This window comes from Neoarius graeffei, chromosome 8 (assembly GCF_027579695.1).
Source record: "Neoarius graeffei isolate fNeoGra1 chromosome 8, fNeoGra1.pri, whole genome shotgun sequence".
NCBI lineage: Eukaryota > Metazoa > Chordata > Actinopteri > Siluriformes > Ariidae > Neoarius > Neoarius graeffei.
The window spans coordinates 20,976,895-20,995,314 of NC_083576.1; the positions used below are offsets into that span (position 1 = coordinate 20,976,895).

The following is an 18,420-nucleotide window of genomic DNA, read 5'->3' on the forward strand; positions in this document are numbered from 1 at the left end:
CACACAAAAGTGTATGGGAAAGACAACTAAATGTTTCTCTGGGTAATATTATGTTGCTAGATCATGCTTAGAATGAAATCGATACTTTGGTTTGTTTTCTTCCAAAATAGTTTCACATGGTCTGAATCAGCAAGGTGTTTGAATATGCTAAGTGTGAGTGAAAGGGAGAAAACTGCCAACGTGTGACTCACAGCAAAAGGATCTCCGCCAAGAGGCCCACTGATAAGAAAGAAGCAGGGATACTGGAGAAGAGATACCACCGCTGAGAGAGCCATCATTGTTCCATACAGTTTTCCAAAATGTGCAGGAGGGAACCTACACAGGCAGTGGGTTACAAGTGAAGCGAGAGGGGACAAAAAAAAAAAAAAAGAGCTTAATTACACAAACATTCAGTTACGAAGCAAAGCTTCGGTCTTTGTTGTTTATGTATGAGACCTACAGTACAGTCTTACACTGCTGCTATATTCAGGGACTCCAATTTTACGAGGTACGAAAAACAAATTTTGAAATCGTTTTAGGTAAAAGGTTAAAAATGCTTGATCTTTCCAAGCAACTTGTATTAATTTAGTTTTACCTCTTCTGCATTTATTATTAGCTTGTTTAAAATCATGTGCCTTACATGGGCAATAACTATGTACAGTACCAACAACAACATATTTTGAGGAGGCTAGTAGCTGAACTTGGCACATGTTTGGATGTACTAATGCATCTCAAGCAATTAGAATATCATGAAAAAGTTCTTTTTTTTTTTTTCAAAATTTAATTCAAAAAGGTAAACTTTCATGTATTCATTCTATATTCATTACACATAGATAAATATTTCAAGCCTTTTTTGTTTTAATTTTGATGACTATGGCTTATAGCTCATGAAAATCAGAAATCCAGTATCTCAAATTATTAAAATATTTAAAGGTAGACTGCCTTTCAGATTTTTTAAGTGTAGGTCATAAAAAGAATTTTCCCTGTAACCGAATTAGTTTCGTTGAGTGGACCGAAAGCTACCGAATTCGAATCACAGACTTCCAATTTTATTAGTTTTTTAAAAATAGAACAATTAATGAATTTAAGGCCATGTGGCCCTAAATCCTCCGCTATTTTTCCTGCTTCACCATGACCCAATTCATGTTACTACGTCATGCATCACGTGGTGGGCTTTCCCTGTTCACGCAAGGCATTGTGGGATACAAATTTGAAACAGGAGAGGAAAATGGAGGATGCAAATGAAATGTGAAAGACCGACTACGGTAACAGGAAGCAAGAAGAAAAGATGTTATGTTGTGAAGGAAAGGAAACGCAGGACCAAACTAATAAATATCGGCGGTCAGCGAGCACCTCAGTGTGATCAGCTGTTCATTTAGCAGCAAAATGATGTAACTGTCAGTGCACGGTCAAGGTAAACCTGTAGATGGCAGTAATGCAACACTGTGGATGCTAGCTGCCGTAAAACGCAAAAGAAGAAGCAGAAGGTAAACCTGCACATGTGCACACCGGACTTCCACTGTCTGCTTGACTGTGCGAAGCAAGTGATTTTGTGCACATTATTTGCTAGGGAATCCCCTCAAATGAAAAAAATTCCCAGCCACAGAATGTTGTTTTTTTTTTTAGATATTGCAGAAATAAACATATCACAATGACAAAATTTCAGAGGGAACTGAATTTCACCGATTTTATGAAATCAAAAGGCCATCTAGCTTTAAGTTTGAGTTTGAGTAAATTACTATTCAAATAGTGTAAATACTGCATATGTCTCGATCTAGTTCAGTACACACAACCACAATCATAGGAAAGACTGCTGACTTGACAGTTGTCCAGAAGATGATCAGACACCCTCCACAAGGAGAGTAAGCCACAGAAGGTCATTGCTGAAAAGGCTGGCTGGAAAAGGTGCACAAGCAACAGGGGTGGCTGCAGCCTTGAGAGGATTGTCAAGAAAAGTCGATTCAAGAACTTGGGAGAGCTTCACAAGGAGGGGACTGAGGCTGAGGTCAGTGCATCAAGAGCCACCACGCCCAGACATCTTCAGGAAAGGGGCTACAACTGTCACATTCCTAATATCAAGCCACTCCTGGACCAGAGACAACATCAGAAGCGTCTTACCTGGGCTGAGGACAGAAAGAACTGGACTGTTGCTCAGTGGTCCAAAGTCTTCTGTAAAGATCAAAGTAAATTTTGCATTTCATTTGGAAATCAAGGTGGAGAAAGAGTGGAGAGGCACAGAAGCCAAGGTGTTTGAAGTCCAGTGTGATGTTTCCTCAGTCTGTGAGGATTTGGGGTGCCATGTCATCTGCTGGCGTTGGTCCACTGTGTTTTATCAAGTCTTAAGTCAACACAGCCATCTACCAGGAGATTTTAGAGCATTTCATGCTTTCATCTGCTGACAAGCTTTATGGTGATGCTGATTTCCTTTTCCAGCAGGACTTAGCACCTGCCCACAGTGCCAAAACTATTACCAAATGGTTTGCTGACCATGATATTACTGTGCTTGATTGGTCAGCCAACTCACCCAACCTGAACCCCAGAGAGAATCTATGGGGTATTGTCAAGAGGAAGATGAGAAACACCCAACCCAAAAATACAGACCAGCTGAAGGCTGATATTAAAGCAACCTGAACTTCAGTATCACCTCAGCAGTGCCACAGGCTGATCACCTCCATGCCATGCTCCATTAATGCAGTAATTTGTGGTAAAGGAGCCCCAACCAAATATTGAGTGTATAAATGAACATACTTTTCAGAAGGTGGACATTTTCTGTCTTGTAAATCCTGTTTTGATTGATCGAAGGAAATATTCTAATAATTTGAGATACTGGATTTCTGATTTTCATGAGCTATAAGCCATAATCATCAAAAATAAAACAGGGCTTGAAATATTTCACTTTGTCTAATGAATATAGAATATATGACAGTTAACCTTCTCATCTCATCTCATTATCTCTAGCTGCTTTATCCTGTTCTACAGGGTCGCAAGCAAGCTGGAGCCTATCCCAGCTGACCATGGGCGAGAGGTGAGGTACACCCTGGACAAGCCACCAGGTCATTGCAGGGCTGATACATGGAGACAAACAACCATTCACACCTACAGTCAATTTAGAGCCACCTATTAGTCTAACCTACATGTCTTTGGACTGTGGGGGTAAACCAGAGCAAACCCACACAGAAATGGGGAGAACATGCAAACTCCACACAGAAAGGCCCCCATTGGCCACTGGGCTCAAACCCAGAACCTTCTTGCTGTGAGGCGATAGTGCAAACCACTACACCACCCTGCTACCTTATTTTTTTGAGAAGCACTAGTAAATGCAATCAATAATCTACAAGTTCAGTGGATGATAGCAAAAAGGAATTTTCTTCTTATGATTGTGTGTGTTCAGTGCAAATTCTTTCCAGCCTTCTTGCCATATCGTGATCTCCTTCAACCCAAAGTGGTGAAAGTGCAAAGCTTTCCTTTGATACTACGATATCAATAGCCTATTAGTGAAGATTATTTGGTATTAGAGGTGTGTTAGCATATTGAAGCTTGCATGCTTTGTTTAAAAGGGCACAAAGTCTAAAGAAAACTATTTAAATGTCAAACCCAGCTAACTGTCAGAGACTTCATGCAAAAAAGACTAATCTTCCCCAATTCCTCTTTAATACTCCCTGTTCTTTATTCTGAAGTGTTTTTTGTTTTATCTGGATTGTGGTGTTTATTTTAAGATGAAGTAAAAATAATAATAATCACACAAGCCTAGTGTAGGGGGGTATGGTGGTTTGCACTGTTGCCTCACAGCCAGCAGGTTATGAGTTCAAACCTACCAGTCAACTGGGAGGTTTTTTTTGTGTGGAGTTTATATGTTCTCCACATACCTGTGTGGATTTCTTCAAACAGTCCAAAGACATTTCGGTCAACTGGCTACTCTAATTTGCCCATAGATGTGAATGTGAGTGTGTTTATTTGTCTCTGTATTAACCCTGCGATAGATTGACGACCTCTCCTGGGTGTACCCACGCCTCACCCAATGTCAGCTAGGACTGGACCCAGCTCACCCACAACCCTCAGTAGGATAAGCAGTATAGGTAATGGATGGATGTGTAGTGTACATGTGGACTTACGCCAGGCTGATGAAAGCTGCGTTCCCTCCGTAGAGAAAGGATCTATTGAGAACCTGTAGTACAAATGTGAGGTATTGCAGGGGTAGTAGAGGAATGGCAGCACACAGTGAGAAGAGCACACACTGCAGTGCTGTCAGAAACAGAGACAGTATGGCTGCCTTTAGGTCTGCCTCACTTTCACTCTGGCCTACAACACAAACATAGAAAGAGGAGTAATATTTTTACTACGAGAGACAGCAGAAATGTATGCTGTAGTGCACTAGTGTCTTATGTCTAGGCTTACGTGTGTGCTGGTATCAATATTTCACAATAGGGATCACTATACAGTGCCTTGCAAAAGTATTCATCCCCCTTGGTGTTTGTCCTGTTTTGTTGCATTACAAGCTGGAATTAAAATGGATTTTTGGGGGATTAGCACCATTTGATTTACACAACATGCCTACCACTTTAAAGGTGCACATTGGTTTTGTTTGTTTGTTTTTTTATTGTGACGCAAACAATAATTAAGATGAAAAAGTAGAAATCTGGAGTGTGCATAAGTATTCACCGGCCCCTCACTCCCCCACCCAAAGTCAATACTTTATAGAGTTACCTTTTGCTACAATTACAGCTGCAAGTCTCTTGGGGTATGTCTCCATTACCTTAGCACATCTAGCCGCTGGGATTTTTGCACATTCCTCAAGGCAAAACTGCTCCAACTCCTTCAAATTAGATGGGTTGCGTTGGTGTAGCAATCTTCAAGTTATGCCACAGATTCTCAATTGGTTTGAGGTCTGGGCTTTGATTAGGCCATTCCAAGATATTTAAATCTTTCCCTTTAAACCACTCCAGTGTAGCTTTAGCAGTATGTTTAAGGTCACTGTCTTGCTGGACCGTGAACCTTAGTCCCAGTCTCAAACCTCTGGCTGACTCAAACAGGTTTTCCTCCAGAATTGCCCTGTATTTAGTGCCATCCATCTTTCCTTCAGTCCTGACCAGCTTTCCTGTCCCTGCAGATGAAAAATATCCCCACAGTATGATGCTGCCACCACCATGCTTCATTGTAGGGATGGTGTTCTCAGGGTGTTGGGTTTGCGCCACACATGGTGTTTCCCATGATGGCCAAAAAGTTCAATTTTTGTCTCATTTGACCAGAGAATCTTCTTCCATATGTTTGGGGAGTCTGCCACATGCTGTTGGGCAAACTCTAAACATGACTTTTTTTTTTTTAAGCAATGGCTTTTTTTCTGGCCACTCTCCCATAAAGTCCCACTCTGTAGAGTGTATTGCTTAAAGTGGCCCTATGGACAAATACTCCCATCTTCACTGTGGATCTTTGCAGCTCTCTCAGCGTTATCGTTGGTGTCTTTGTTGCATCTCTGATTAATGCCCTCCTTGCCCGGTCTGTGAGTTTTGGTGGGTGGCCTTCTCTTGTCAGGTTTGTAGTGGTGCCATATTCTTTCCATTTTGCTATAATGGATTTAATGGTGCTCTCTGGGATATTCAAAGTTTGGGATATTTTTTATAACCCAACCCTGGTCTATACTTCTCCACAACTTTGTCTCTGACCTGTTTGGAGTGCTCCTTGGTTTTCATGTTGCTTGCTTAATAGTGTAGCAGAGTCAGGGTCCTTCCAGAACAGGTTGACTTATACAGGCATCGTGACAGATCATGTGACACTTTGATTGCACACAGGTGGATCTTAATCAAATAATTATGTGACTTATGAAGTGAATTGGTTGGACCAGCTCTTATTTAGGGGTTTCATACGAAAGGGGGTGAATACTTATGCACACTCCAGATTTCTGTTTTTTCATCTTAATTATTGCTTGTGTCACAATACAAAAACAATATGCACCTTTAAAGTGGTAGGCATGTTGTGTAAATCAAATGGTGCTAACCCCCCAAAAATCCATTTTAATACCAGCTTGTAATGCAACAAAACAGGACAAACACCAAGGGGGATGAATACTTTTGCAAGGCACTGATTAGGGATAAAATTAGCTCATGTTTTAAGTCGTTCAAATTCTGTAAAGCTGCTTTGCGACAACGTTTATTGTTAAAAGCGCTGTCCAAATAAACTTGACTTGACACTGTATTTACTTTAAGATAGGATATGGCACAACAATCACATTCTATGGAAAAGTATGATTTTTTTTGGATTTTACAGTAATTAATATAATGATAAAATATATTTAACCACCTAATTAATGAGTACTATATATAACAGTGTTACACTTCACAGTTATTCCACAAAATCAAGTCGTCCATGAGCTGATAGCTGACGAGGCACGTAGCGGCGATTTGGCTATAAGCCATGTACGATGAGATTGAGTAGAATAATTGTTTTATTCTATCCACATTCACTGAATTTTGAGAAACAGAACGTTTTTATTTTTTGCAAAGTCGATAAATAAAAACTTTTATACAAAACATCTGATAAAATCATTTCCACTTAGAATGTAAACAAACCGGCGAAATGGCAGTAGCAATTTGTGAAAAATGCTATAATTCTTGAAAAATAAAAGATACGTTCTTACCATCAAATACTTTTATTCCATATTTTGTTGCTTTTTTTTGTATTTTGGGGGGTTTTGTTTTCGAGTAGAGTTTTTATTTCATCCTCGGTTGGTTCAGCAATACACTCCGCCATTTTGTTCTTCTTCTTTAGGGTTTTTTGGCGGTTGGCAAACCAACTTAAAGGTGCATTACCACCATCGACTGGGCTGGAGTGTGGAACAGGAGATATGGGGGGGGGGCTCTATTCTTTTAGCTATTTCTGTTTCTTTTAAATACTTGATGACAAAGCCGCCATTTTGTTTTTCTCTACTCACGGTATATGAGCTGATATCCTAGTCGTAGAGTAGCCAATCAGAGCATGCAGTTGCTCATATCCAGTGAATGTGGATAGAATAAAACTAATTACACCTACAATACTCTGATGTAAAAATTCATCATGATAATGATAGGATTATTGTGTAAGTGAACAATCCAGACCATTTTCCCTGGGTTTTCCTTTATTCCGGTCCATAATGAGCCCATTCCAGGGGGCGCACAGAATCCCACATAGCTGGGTGAAGGCAAATGCATTTGTGTATGTGCTCACTAAGGAAAAAGGCACAGCAGAAGTACACACTTGATTAGAATATTTTTGGCATGTGTATAGTACATACTGAAGCAAGTGTGTGTGTGTGTGTGTATACTGTACCAAGGTGGGGGTCACCAGCTGTTAGGCGGTTGAGCATCGGGTTGAGAGTCCCAATGAACAGGTAGTGTCTAAGCTGCATGATTGATAACCATAGCAGATGCCATAGGAAGAACCAAGAGAAGATGCAGCTTTTGAAGCTTCGCTCTAAGAGACACGTAAATAAATAATTATTCGTCCATACTGCTGTACATGTCTGAGTTCTGGACCGCACTAGTTTAGTTTTAGAACCTGAGAAAATGCTCGAAGTAACATTGACTGACTATTTTTGTAGGTAGGAAACAATAGATGGCTTCTTTAACTCAAACTTTAGCAGTCTGACTGGAATCATTGACCAGAGTCTCTTCACCTGGCATGTCTGGAGTGGTGGTGGTCTTGGCAGAATTGCTTTCTTGAGTTATCTCCAAACTCTCATAATTCTGGATGTTGCTCGTACTACTTAAAGTTTTGGACTCCCTAGATTTCTGAGCATCTCCACATCTCAGTCTGCAATACAAAACGAAACACAACAAAGCAACCTAGAATTTTAAAGTAAACTTGCATTAGATAATCATAAAGAATGCATGCAAACACTATGCTTTAGAAATATAAGGCGTGTTCATATAATAATTCATGTGTTTCCCTTTTGAGAAACAAATTTGTGAATCCCTTTGTGAATCTTATGCAGAAAATGTTTCAAGCCTAATATAATGATCCACTTTGCGGCACAGTCAGTCAGATCGATTTGCATGCTTTTTTTTTTAAACAGTTAAAATTTTTAATGAATTTAAAGGTAGACTGCCTTTCAGATTTTTCAAGTTTAGGTCATAAAAATAATTTTCCCAGACACCCAATTATTTTTGTTTAGTGGACCAAAAACTGCCAAATTCGAATCACAGACTTCCAGTGTTTATTAGTTGTTTTTTCTGTTTTTTTTTTTAAAAATAGAACAATTAATTAATTAATTTAGGGTCACATGGCCCTAAATTCTCCGCTATTTTTTCCTGCTTCACCATGATCCAATACAAGATACTACGTCATGCATCACGTGGTGGGCTTTCACTGTTCGCGCAAGGCATTGTGGGATACAAATTTGAAACAGGAGAGAAAAATAGAGAACATGAGTATGCGAATGAAACATGAACGACTGGCTACAGTAACGGAAAGCGAAAAGAAAAGACGTTATGTTGTGAAGGAAAGGAAGCGCAGGACTAAACTAATAAATATCGGCGGTCAGCGAGCACCTCGGTGTGATCAGCTGTTCATTTAGCGACAGAATGATGTAACTGTCAGTGCACAGTCAAGGTAAACCTGCGCATGCGCACACCAGACTTCCTCTGTCTGCTTGACTGCGCGAAGCGAGCGATTTCATGCATATTATTTGCTCGGGAATCCCCTCAAATTAAATAACTTCCCAGCCACAGAACGGCCTGATATTTTGTGAGATATTACAGAAATAAACATGTATCACCATGACCAAATTTCAGAGGGAACTAAATTTCACCGATTTTATGAACTCGAAAGGCCGTCTAGCTTTAAAGCTGAGCTATTTGTTTGGTCCAGTGGTCTATTGCATTTAGTTTAGAGGTATGTATCAGGACTAGCATTAAAGAAAAGTTACAACAGCGGACAGTTTTTACTTTCATGTGGTCCACATTCATTAACAGAGAAATACTGGCCATAATCCCCCTCTACAATTAGCACCTGAACTTCTCTCAGTTAGTAAATGCAATGAGTTTGCATCCTTCTTCAAAGGTAAAATTGATAAAATACGGCAGAATATTGCTCATAATATATCTCAGCTGCAAAAAATTGAAAAACTGCAATCACCAATGACACAGATAGATAACTTCAACACAATGTCAGAATTTTGTTTAATTGATTATGAGACTCTTGAAAAAAACTGTACAAAATCTCAGTTCCTCAACATCTGAATTGGACATTCTGCCCACCAACTTTTTTAAGTCTGTTCTTCATCTTATAATTACAGATGTGCTTCAAATTATAAATACATCCCTAGAGACTGGCGTTGTTCCTGTGTCCCTGAAAAAAGCCGTTGTAAAGCCCCTACTTAAAAAAAATAATCTGGATCCTTCAGTATTAAATAACTACAGGCCAATATCAAATTTACCATTCATCGGGAAAATCCTTGAAAAAATTGTCTTCAATCAATTAACTGCCTTCTTGATATCAAACAGACGTTTTGATAATTTTCAGTCAGGTTTTCGTGCCAATCATAGCACTGAAACAGCGCTGATTAAAGTTATAAATGACATGCGTCTTAATACTGATGCAGGCAAAACATCGGTCCTGGTATTACTGGACCTCAGTGCAGCTTTTGATACTGTTGATCACAACATACTGCTATATCGACTTGAACACTGGGTTGGATTGACTGGTAAAGTTATCAATTGGTTAAATTCACACTTAAAAGATAGAAGCTTCTTTGTTACCATGGGAAATTGTTCCTCAACGTCAATGTCCTTGACCTGTGGTGTCCCCCAGGGGTCGATTCTTGGACCATTACTTTTCAACCTTTATATGCTCCCACTTGGGCAAATTATCAATAACAATTCAATTTTGTATCACTGCTATGCAGATGACACCCACATTTATTTTGCTTTATCACCTAATGATTATGCCCCCCTTGAATGTCTCTACCAGTGTATCGATCAAATCAACAACTGGATGGCACAAAATTTTCTTCAGCTGAACTCAGATAAAACAGAAGTAATTCTATTTGGAAAAAAAAGATGAAAGACTCAGGATTACCAGTATTCTTGACACAAAAGGGATTAAAACTAAAGAAATGGTTAAAAATCTTGGTGTTTTCATTGACAGCGAGCTAAACTTTGACAGTCACATGAAAGCAATCACTAAAACGGCATTCTATCACCTAAAAAACATTTCCAAACTAAGAGGACTTATGTCAAAAAATGATCTGGAAAAACTGATACATGCCTTCATCTCTAGTAGGGTTGATTACTGCAATGGCCTTTTCACAGGCCTGCCAAAAAAGACCATCAAACGACTTCAGCTGGTGCAAAATGCAGCAGCTAGGGTTCTCACACGAGCAAAAAGAACAGAGCACATTACTCCAATTCTAAGGTCCCTTCACTGGCTTCCAGTAAGCTACAGAATTGACTTTAAAGCATTGCTGCTGGTGTACAAATCTCTAAATGGTACAGGGCCCAATTACCTCTCTGATATGTTGCAGCGGCCTAACCCAATCAGATCTACCAGATCGCAGCAGAAAAATTTACTGGTAAAACCTGTTGTTAAAACAAAGTACCGGTATGGTGAAGCAGCTTTTAGCTACTATGCAGTGCAGCTATGGAACCAACTGCCAGAGGACATTAAAAATGCTCCTGCTGTTGGCAGCTTCAAATCTAGGTTAAAGACCAAGCTGTTTTCAGATGCTTTCTGTTAAATAATTAATATTGTCTTCTTTACATGTTTTATAATCTGTACTTTTACAGTTTCTGCATGTTTCAAATTTTACTTAACTTTTATTCTATTTTATTCTGCTGTTTTTTTCCTCCCCCTATTTGAACTTCTACTTCATTTTATTATTTTATTTCTACTATTGTTTAATTCTTATTATATTTTTTCCCATTTATTTTATGTAATTTTATTCTCTATTGTTTACTGTTTTGCTTTTACTTCTGTAAAGCACATTGAACTGCCACTGTGTATGAAATGTGCTATATAAATAAACTTGCCTTGCCTTGCCATGGCAGGTTGCACTTGCAAGGTGTTTATTGTATTGCATTCATTCATCCATCTTTGGTATTAAACTACAGATTTTTGGCAAAAAGAATGAACTCAATTATTTAGAAAATTTCACAGCTGGGTACAAACAAAAATATTAATTGCAGGAACATTTGAAAGGGATTGGATGGGAGTAGAAATAAAGAGTCTTACAGACCAAGGACGCGTTATCCTAATGGGCTTCATGGGCAGCTGCCCAGGGCCTCGGCCACTAGGGGGCCTCGGAGGTAGCGAGATCGGAAAATCTCATCTCATCTCATCTCATTATCTGTAGCTGCTTTATCCTGTTCTACAGGGTCGCAGGCAAGCTGGAGCCTATCCCAGCTGACTACAGGCGAAAGGCGGGGTACACCCTGGACAAGTCGCCAGGTCATCACGGGGCTGACACATAGACACAGACAACCATTCACATTCACACCTACGGTCAATTTAGAGTCACCAGTTAACCTAACCTGCATGTTTTTGGACTGTGGGGGAAACCGGAGCACCTGGAGGAAACCCACGCGGACACGGGGAGAACATGCAAACTCCACACAGAAAGGCCCTCGCCAGCCACAGGGCTCGAACCCGGACTTTCTTGCTGTGAGGCGACGGCGCTAACCACTACACCACTGTGCCGCCCAGATCGGAAAATATGAAACGATATTTTCAGAAGTTTTGATCATATTGATAACATTTTTGATGCATTTCGCCACCCGTAAGGCCCACCTTGTCCCGTCGCATAAATCACCCGTCATTGTCAATATGATCACTGTCCACCATGTCTTCACACGCTACGCCAGCTTGAGTTCAATGATTTAATTAATGACTTCGCTTTCCAGAAAAGTAGGAAAGTGCCCTTGTAAGTTGACCCATGGCTGTCAAACTGAATGTGCAAAGTTGTGTGCCACTGCTGTTTGGGACATTACGTGTGTGAAAGGATGAAATGTTTCATATAGCCTAACATTTTGAGATTTATTTCTGAGAAGCAAGATATTTTTCTTTCTTTGTTATCGCTCTTTGTTTTCACAAGTTAAAAGTCACCTGGATTCCAAAATGAAAACGAACGGTTATATACCAAATGAATGTTCTTGTGCTGAATACTAAAGAAACTGTTGTAGGCCTAGGTTATGTTCTTGACATGTTGTTCATTGACTCACTCATTCAAAGGCTTCTTGAGGCTAAACTTTAGTTAACCAGACTTGTTAACCGTGATGTCTGATGGATTTTTTCACCATGCAATTGCCTATTTCACCATTGTTTTTTCTCGATTAAATAGGTGTTGATGGATATAAAGTTTTATCGTTCAATAGTATTTCTAATTGTGCCACTGTCATTATTTAAGTTTCTGTGTCTAGTTAGACAGGCACGTCTGAGGGGGTGAATTTGCTGACAACAGGCGGGGGTGGGGCCTCGGGGGTGTGTCTGCCCAGGGCCTCGGCAAGGGTTAACATGGCCCTGTTACAGACACTTCTGTTTCACTCTTTAAAGCAGATTCGACTCTCAAGCGCTTCCGAACATGGATAAGTGAGCTAACCACTGGTGTGGCAAAGGATCTGTAGATGCTGTTCTCAAGGACAGAAAACTATCTCTTTCTGTTCACAGTCTGGAACAGGATCTTTCGAAAAATACATTAATCTGGAGGTTTTGAGAAAAAAAAAAACGTGATTTACCCGTAGGTGTAGTTCTCAGGGAGAGGGTAGGGGATGTGTTTCCGAGGCATCAGCAGGAAGGTGCGAATCAGATGAATAACACTGCAGCAGGACAAGAAGAGGAGCAAGTCACGGAGGGACACTCCATCTTCATACAGCAGCTAAGAAAAAACAAAGGCCGCATTATCATCTTCATTACCAACACAACCAAATAAAACCATTTTATCAGCAGAATTGTATTATTATTAAAAAGCCCCAGGACTTTTTTTTTTTTACCTTTACAATAAGGAAGACAGCAGAAGAAGAGTCAAAGGCTCCATTATACAGAGTGATGATAGTTGACCGATGGGCTCCGAAAAGATTTCCCACCTGGAGAGTGAGTAAATTAGTGAGTGTACGGTAAATGTGTATGGGAGTGTGACTGTGTTGAGAAAGAACAGCTATTCATCATGACCTTATAGACCCCTTGCACTGACATCACATTTATATTAGCAATCGTTGCTACCCTTTTCCTGGGGGACAAGCAAACTTTGTTTACATACTGAAGACAAGCGATATTGAAGATGTCGGACATCTGTAGTTTGAAGAAAGCTACAGCTAAAAAAGCTTTAGCACCGGATTACTTGGATAATCTAAGTCAGAAAGGAGGAAAGAATAGATATACACGGAAATTAGTGGGGGTTTTTTATAGGTGTTTATGAGTCGTACAAAATTCCTCAAAACGATTGGAGTGATGATGTAGATTTGTGGCCGAGCATTACCTACAGTGCCCTCCACAATTATTGGCACCCCGGTTAAGATGTGTTAAAAGCCTTAAAATAAATTCAAATTTTTTTTGCAGAAGCATAATCTCACACTGAAAATTGTAGAAAAGTGTAACCCTTAACTCAAGTGAATTAAAAATAATAATAAAAAATCCCTGACTAAGAAATAATTATTTTTCATAAAATCACCTGTTCCACAATTATTGGCACCCATAACAATTCATAGAAAATAAATGTAATTGAAGCATTTCTGTCATTTCTACTGTAGTTTATAAAGTTGATCAGAGTATCTAAGAACCTTTAATTAGTAATTCATCACATCCTGTTTCCCTGGGGTGTAAATATGATGTGACACAGAGGCCTATTTCTCTTATCCACTCTTCAACATGGGAAAGACAAGAGAACACACTATTCAAGTAAGGCAGATGTGTGTCGACCTTCATAAGTCAGGCGGCTACAAGAAAATAGCCACTTGCCTACACCTGCCCATATCTACAGTCAGAGGAATCATCAAGAAGTTTAAAACAACTGGAACAGTGGCAAACAAGCCTGGACGAGGATGCAAGTTTATCTTGCCACCACGCACAGTGAGGAGGATGGTAAGAGAAGTAAAAAGTTCTCCAAAGCTCACTGTTAGAGAATTGCATCAAAGAGTAGCATCTTGGGGTCACAAAGTCTCCATAACAACCATCAGGCGCTATCTACATGCCAACAAGCTGTTTGGGAGGCATGCATGGAAAAAGCCTTTTCTCACTTGCAAGCATAAACGTAAATGTTTCGCTAAGCGGTACTGGGACTTCAACTGGGACCATGTGCTTTGGTCAGATGAGACCAAGATAGAGCTTTTTGGCAACAAGCACTCTAATACATCACAAAAGATGAGTATACAGAAAAGCACCTCATGCCCACTATGAAGTATGGGGGAGGATCGGTGATGCTGTGGGCCTGTTTCTCTTCCAAAGGCCCCGGGAACCTTGTTACGGTACATGGCATCATGAACTCTTTGAAATACCAGGACATTTTAAATCAAAATCTGGTGGCCTCTGCCCGAAAGCTGAAGATAGGTCGTCAGTGGGTCTTTCAGCAAGATAATGACCCTAAACATGTGGCCAAATCTACACAAAAATGGTTCACCAGACACAAAATCAAACTCCTCCCATGGCCATCTCAGTCCCCAGACCTCAACCCAATTGAAAACCTGTGGGGTGAGCTGAAGAGGAGAGTGCATAGGAGAGGACCCAGGACTCTGGATGATTTAGAGAGATTGTGCAAAGAGGAATGGTCGAATATCCCTCTCTCTGTATTCTCCCATCTTGTGAAATGCTATAGGAGAATATTAAGTGCTGTCTTGTTGGCAAAAGGGAGTTGTACAAAGTATTAACATCAGGGGTGCCAATAATTGTGGCACACATGATTTCATGTAAAAGAATTATTTCTTAATGTGGGATTTTTTTCCATTGAATAAATGCACTTGAATTAAAGGTTGGCTTTTTCTCTTTTTTTGCATTGTTGTCCTATTTAAAAAAAATGAATTTATTAGAAGCCTCAGAACATTATCTTAATGAGGGGTGCCAATAATTGTGGAGGGTACTGTACATATGTAGATGTTGCAGTGTAATTTCTCACTGCATTTACTTTGTTTTAATTTAAAAAAAAAATATATATATATATATATATATATATATATATATATATATATATATATATATATATATAAATAATTTGCTGCAAGAAAAGAACAGGGAGGATTGAGAATCATGCTCTTCCAGGTTTTCATCTGTTTGTCCATGTAGAACGATGTCTGCAGCACTAGGTAGTTTGAGATGTTGGGGAACTCAATGGATGGATAATTTTCCAACTCATCGGAAAAACCCTTCTTTGTTAGCATGTAAGGATCTATCCCATCACAAAGAGCAACTTTCTGAAGAGATCTTGATCGTGCATTGGCCTCTAAACTGTGAAAATAGTCGGAGATGGTTCCACTCGCTCTTCGCATAACAGCGGCCAAATTGGTTTGCCTGACCACCACTTAATTAACCAGAAGTAAACTCGCAAGCAAAAGTCACGTGACTGAATACAACCTATATTCTAATCCAGGTTAACCACTTGCAAAGAATGACCGAAAAACCTTTAACACTGTGGATTGTTGGGGGGAAAAAAATGGCAAGATTATGGCCATGTGGCAGGCCTTGGAGAGAGCTGTTCTCACAGAGCATCGTTGTTGTGGCCTATCGATGCTGGAGTGAAACAAAGGGATTCACTGACAGTTACAGATAAAAAGGCATACTGGGTTCTTCCTACTGCTGTGAAAAAATCTCCTATTCCCAGATCAGAGATATTTCCTTTCTAAAGAAATGCCCAAGTCAAGTTCCTAAACAACAATTAGAAGTTCAAGACAAAGTTCCAGGGAGATGGTAATACCTTTTATCGCTTTCTCTATTTGAATGATTTGAACAACAAAAAACAATGCAAAAATGAACCAAGACAGATTAAACCTGGTTTACAGGAAAGACGGTGTCTGGTTGTCCCCCAGGAGAAATGATCACGTGATGCGTGACATCACGCGCAATAGATCTATTGATGGTCACAAGCACAAGACATGTATGGAATGGTGTGTGGTATGTGACCTTCTAGACTGACACACACACTAAAAGCAGCTGAAGTGGTCTATGACAAGCTGATTTCTTCTAAGAACTGAGATTAAATTGGATCAATTTGGCTGATCAACATGTCAGAATGTACATAAACGATAAAATGTGAAAAACAGTTTTAAAGACTGGTGGTTCTGACCATGAGCCTGTCATCCACCAAGGGTGAGTATATACACGTACAAGATATTATAACAAGCAGCATTATTCCTTTTCAATCATTTTGTCATTCTATAGCATAACCTACTGATGAAAAACAGTAATGTTACATGCTTTACTGAGGTCTCAGATTGTCCAAAACATTCATTACACACCAGAGGAAAAGTTCTTTATGCAAATCATGCAAATTGGGAAATCACTGCTTGAGCCAGCTGATGATACAGAATCCAGAGCTAACATGGAGCTAAATGCTGGTCCATTTCTGAAGTGATGCCAGAGGCTGAGGCTGCACACCGACGACTCAATGACGGCAGGGAGTCTGGGGGTCTCTCCCCGATAAATGGTTTAAAACGGCATTGAAATATGCAATTTCCAAGCATTTCAGTTTATTTGTATAACATTTATTTTAGTACCAAAACCTACAAGTAGATTGTGTATCTGCTGACAGTTTATAACAGCACATGTTTAGCGTGTGACAGCACCGAGCAGTGTTTATTTTGACCTTGACATATGATAAATCAGACATTAGTCTTAGATCATTACAAATATTAGGCTGTTATAGGTCTACGCTGGAGTCTATCAGATGCAGATCCAGATTTTAAATACATTAAAACGCTGGGATATTTCCAAAATATGAATCTCTATACAAACCAGAAATATAAAGAGATATTTAAGTATTAGGCCTAGATCTTGTACATAAATTATTTAAAAATAATACATACTCACTGTGCAGACACCTTATTTGCCTGGCTGATCTTTCACAGGCTGTATACACAGTAATGCCCACTCTTTATTGAACTTTGTTTACATGATGGACATGATTACACAAATGACTGATCGTGCACGCGAGATATAAATTACGTATGGTAGAGATCAATAATTATGCCAAGCCAAGAAGAAGACAAGCCAAGAAGCCTTTATTTATCACACATACATTCAAGCACCAGCTTAATTAAGCACAGTGAAATTCCTCCTCTGCATTTAACCCATCTGGGGCAGTGAACACACACATGAGCAATGAGCACACACACATACCCAGAGCAGTGGGCAACTATGCTACAGCGCCCAGGGAGCAGTTGGAGTTTAGGTGCCTTCCTCAAGGGCACTTCAGCTCAAGCCATGGCTGCCTCATATTAATGTACTGTAACCACATGTTTTTGAACTGTGTGAGGAAAACCATGCAGACACAGGGAGAACATGCAAGCTCCACACAGACAGGACCCGTCAGCTGCTGGGCTCAAACCCAGAACCTTCTTGCTGTGAAGTGACAGAGCTAACCACTACATTGCTGTGCTGCCCATTATCAAGATTAACTTACGTATTGTGGCAGCAGGGGCGTGGTCAAGTGTCAGTCTGTGAATGGAGGGCAGAGTCAGGGAAGGTAAGTGGCGGAATCACTGCACCTGACGGGAATTAACCTGTGTTTGTGTGTCTTCCCCAGTGACCGCGCCCTATAAGAGGAGAGGGAGAGCAGAGGAAGGGAGCTACTCCCAACCTGGATACTTGTGTGTGTATGTGTGTAGTTAAAGCTGAAAAGCTACAATAAACCAGTTTTTGAGAACTCAGTTCTGGCCTGCCGTGCTTCTGTGCTCCACCCACCTAGAACACTTGCTACAGTGGTGCCGAAACCCGGGACGGAGCGCAGGAGAGAACAGCCCCATGGAGTCCTCCCCCTTCAAGGACCTGATCCATGCCCTCGCCATGGCCCAACAGAGCCAGCACCAGGTGCTGGTCGCCCTCCGGGAAGAACAGGAGCAAAGGTTCGAGGCCCTGGTGCTGGCGCAGCAGGAAGATCGCCAGGCGTTCCGGCACCTACTCACGTCGGCGGGGTCCACCACCTCCACCGCCGTGGGCCCTTTCCACTTCATCCTAATGAAGATGGGCCCGCACGACGACCCCGAGGCCTTCCTCGCTCTCTTTGAGCAGGCAGCAGAGCCGTAGGGTTGGCTGGTGGAACAGTGCGCGGCGCGCCTCCTCCCCCTGCTCACAGGCGAGGCGCAGCTGGCCGCGCTACAGCTCCCCGCTGACAGCCGGCTGGTCTACGCGGACCTCCGCAGGGCTGTCCTCCAGCGCGTGGGTCGCACTCTGGAGCAGCAGCAGCGCTTCCGTGTGCTGCGCCTGGAGGAGGTCGGCCGGCCGTTTGCGTTTGGCCAGCAACTCCGGGACGCCTGCCGCCGGTGGCTGAGGGCCGAC

General features: G+C 40.9%; 1 protein-coding gene across 1 annotated transcript in view; it reads right to left on the reverse strand.

Annotated features, from left to right (window-relative positions):
- Nucleotides 1–18,420, reverse strand: part of slc43a3b (solute carrier family 43 member 3b) — a 54,333-nt gene that overhangs the window by 2,462 nt on the left and 33,451 nt on the right. Inside the window, exons 6-12 of the mRNA XM_060927400.1 lie at nt 12,933–13,025; nt 12,678–12,817; nt 7,625–7,761; nt 7,279–7,422; nt 7,068–7,175; nt 4,092–4,278; nt 192–315 (exon numbers count right to left, since the gene is read on the reverse strand). Of these exons, the coding sequence (XP_060783383.1) occupies nt 192–315; nt 4,092–4,278; nt 7,068–7,175; nt 7,279–7,422; nt 7,625–7,761; nt 12,678–12,817; nt 12,933–13,025 (933 nt within the window). The remainder of the gene's footprint in view (nt 1–191; nt 316–4,091; nt 4,279–7,067; nt 7,176–7,278; nt 7,423–7,624; nt 7,762–12,677; nt 12,818–12,932; nt 13,026–18,420) is intronic.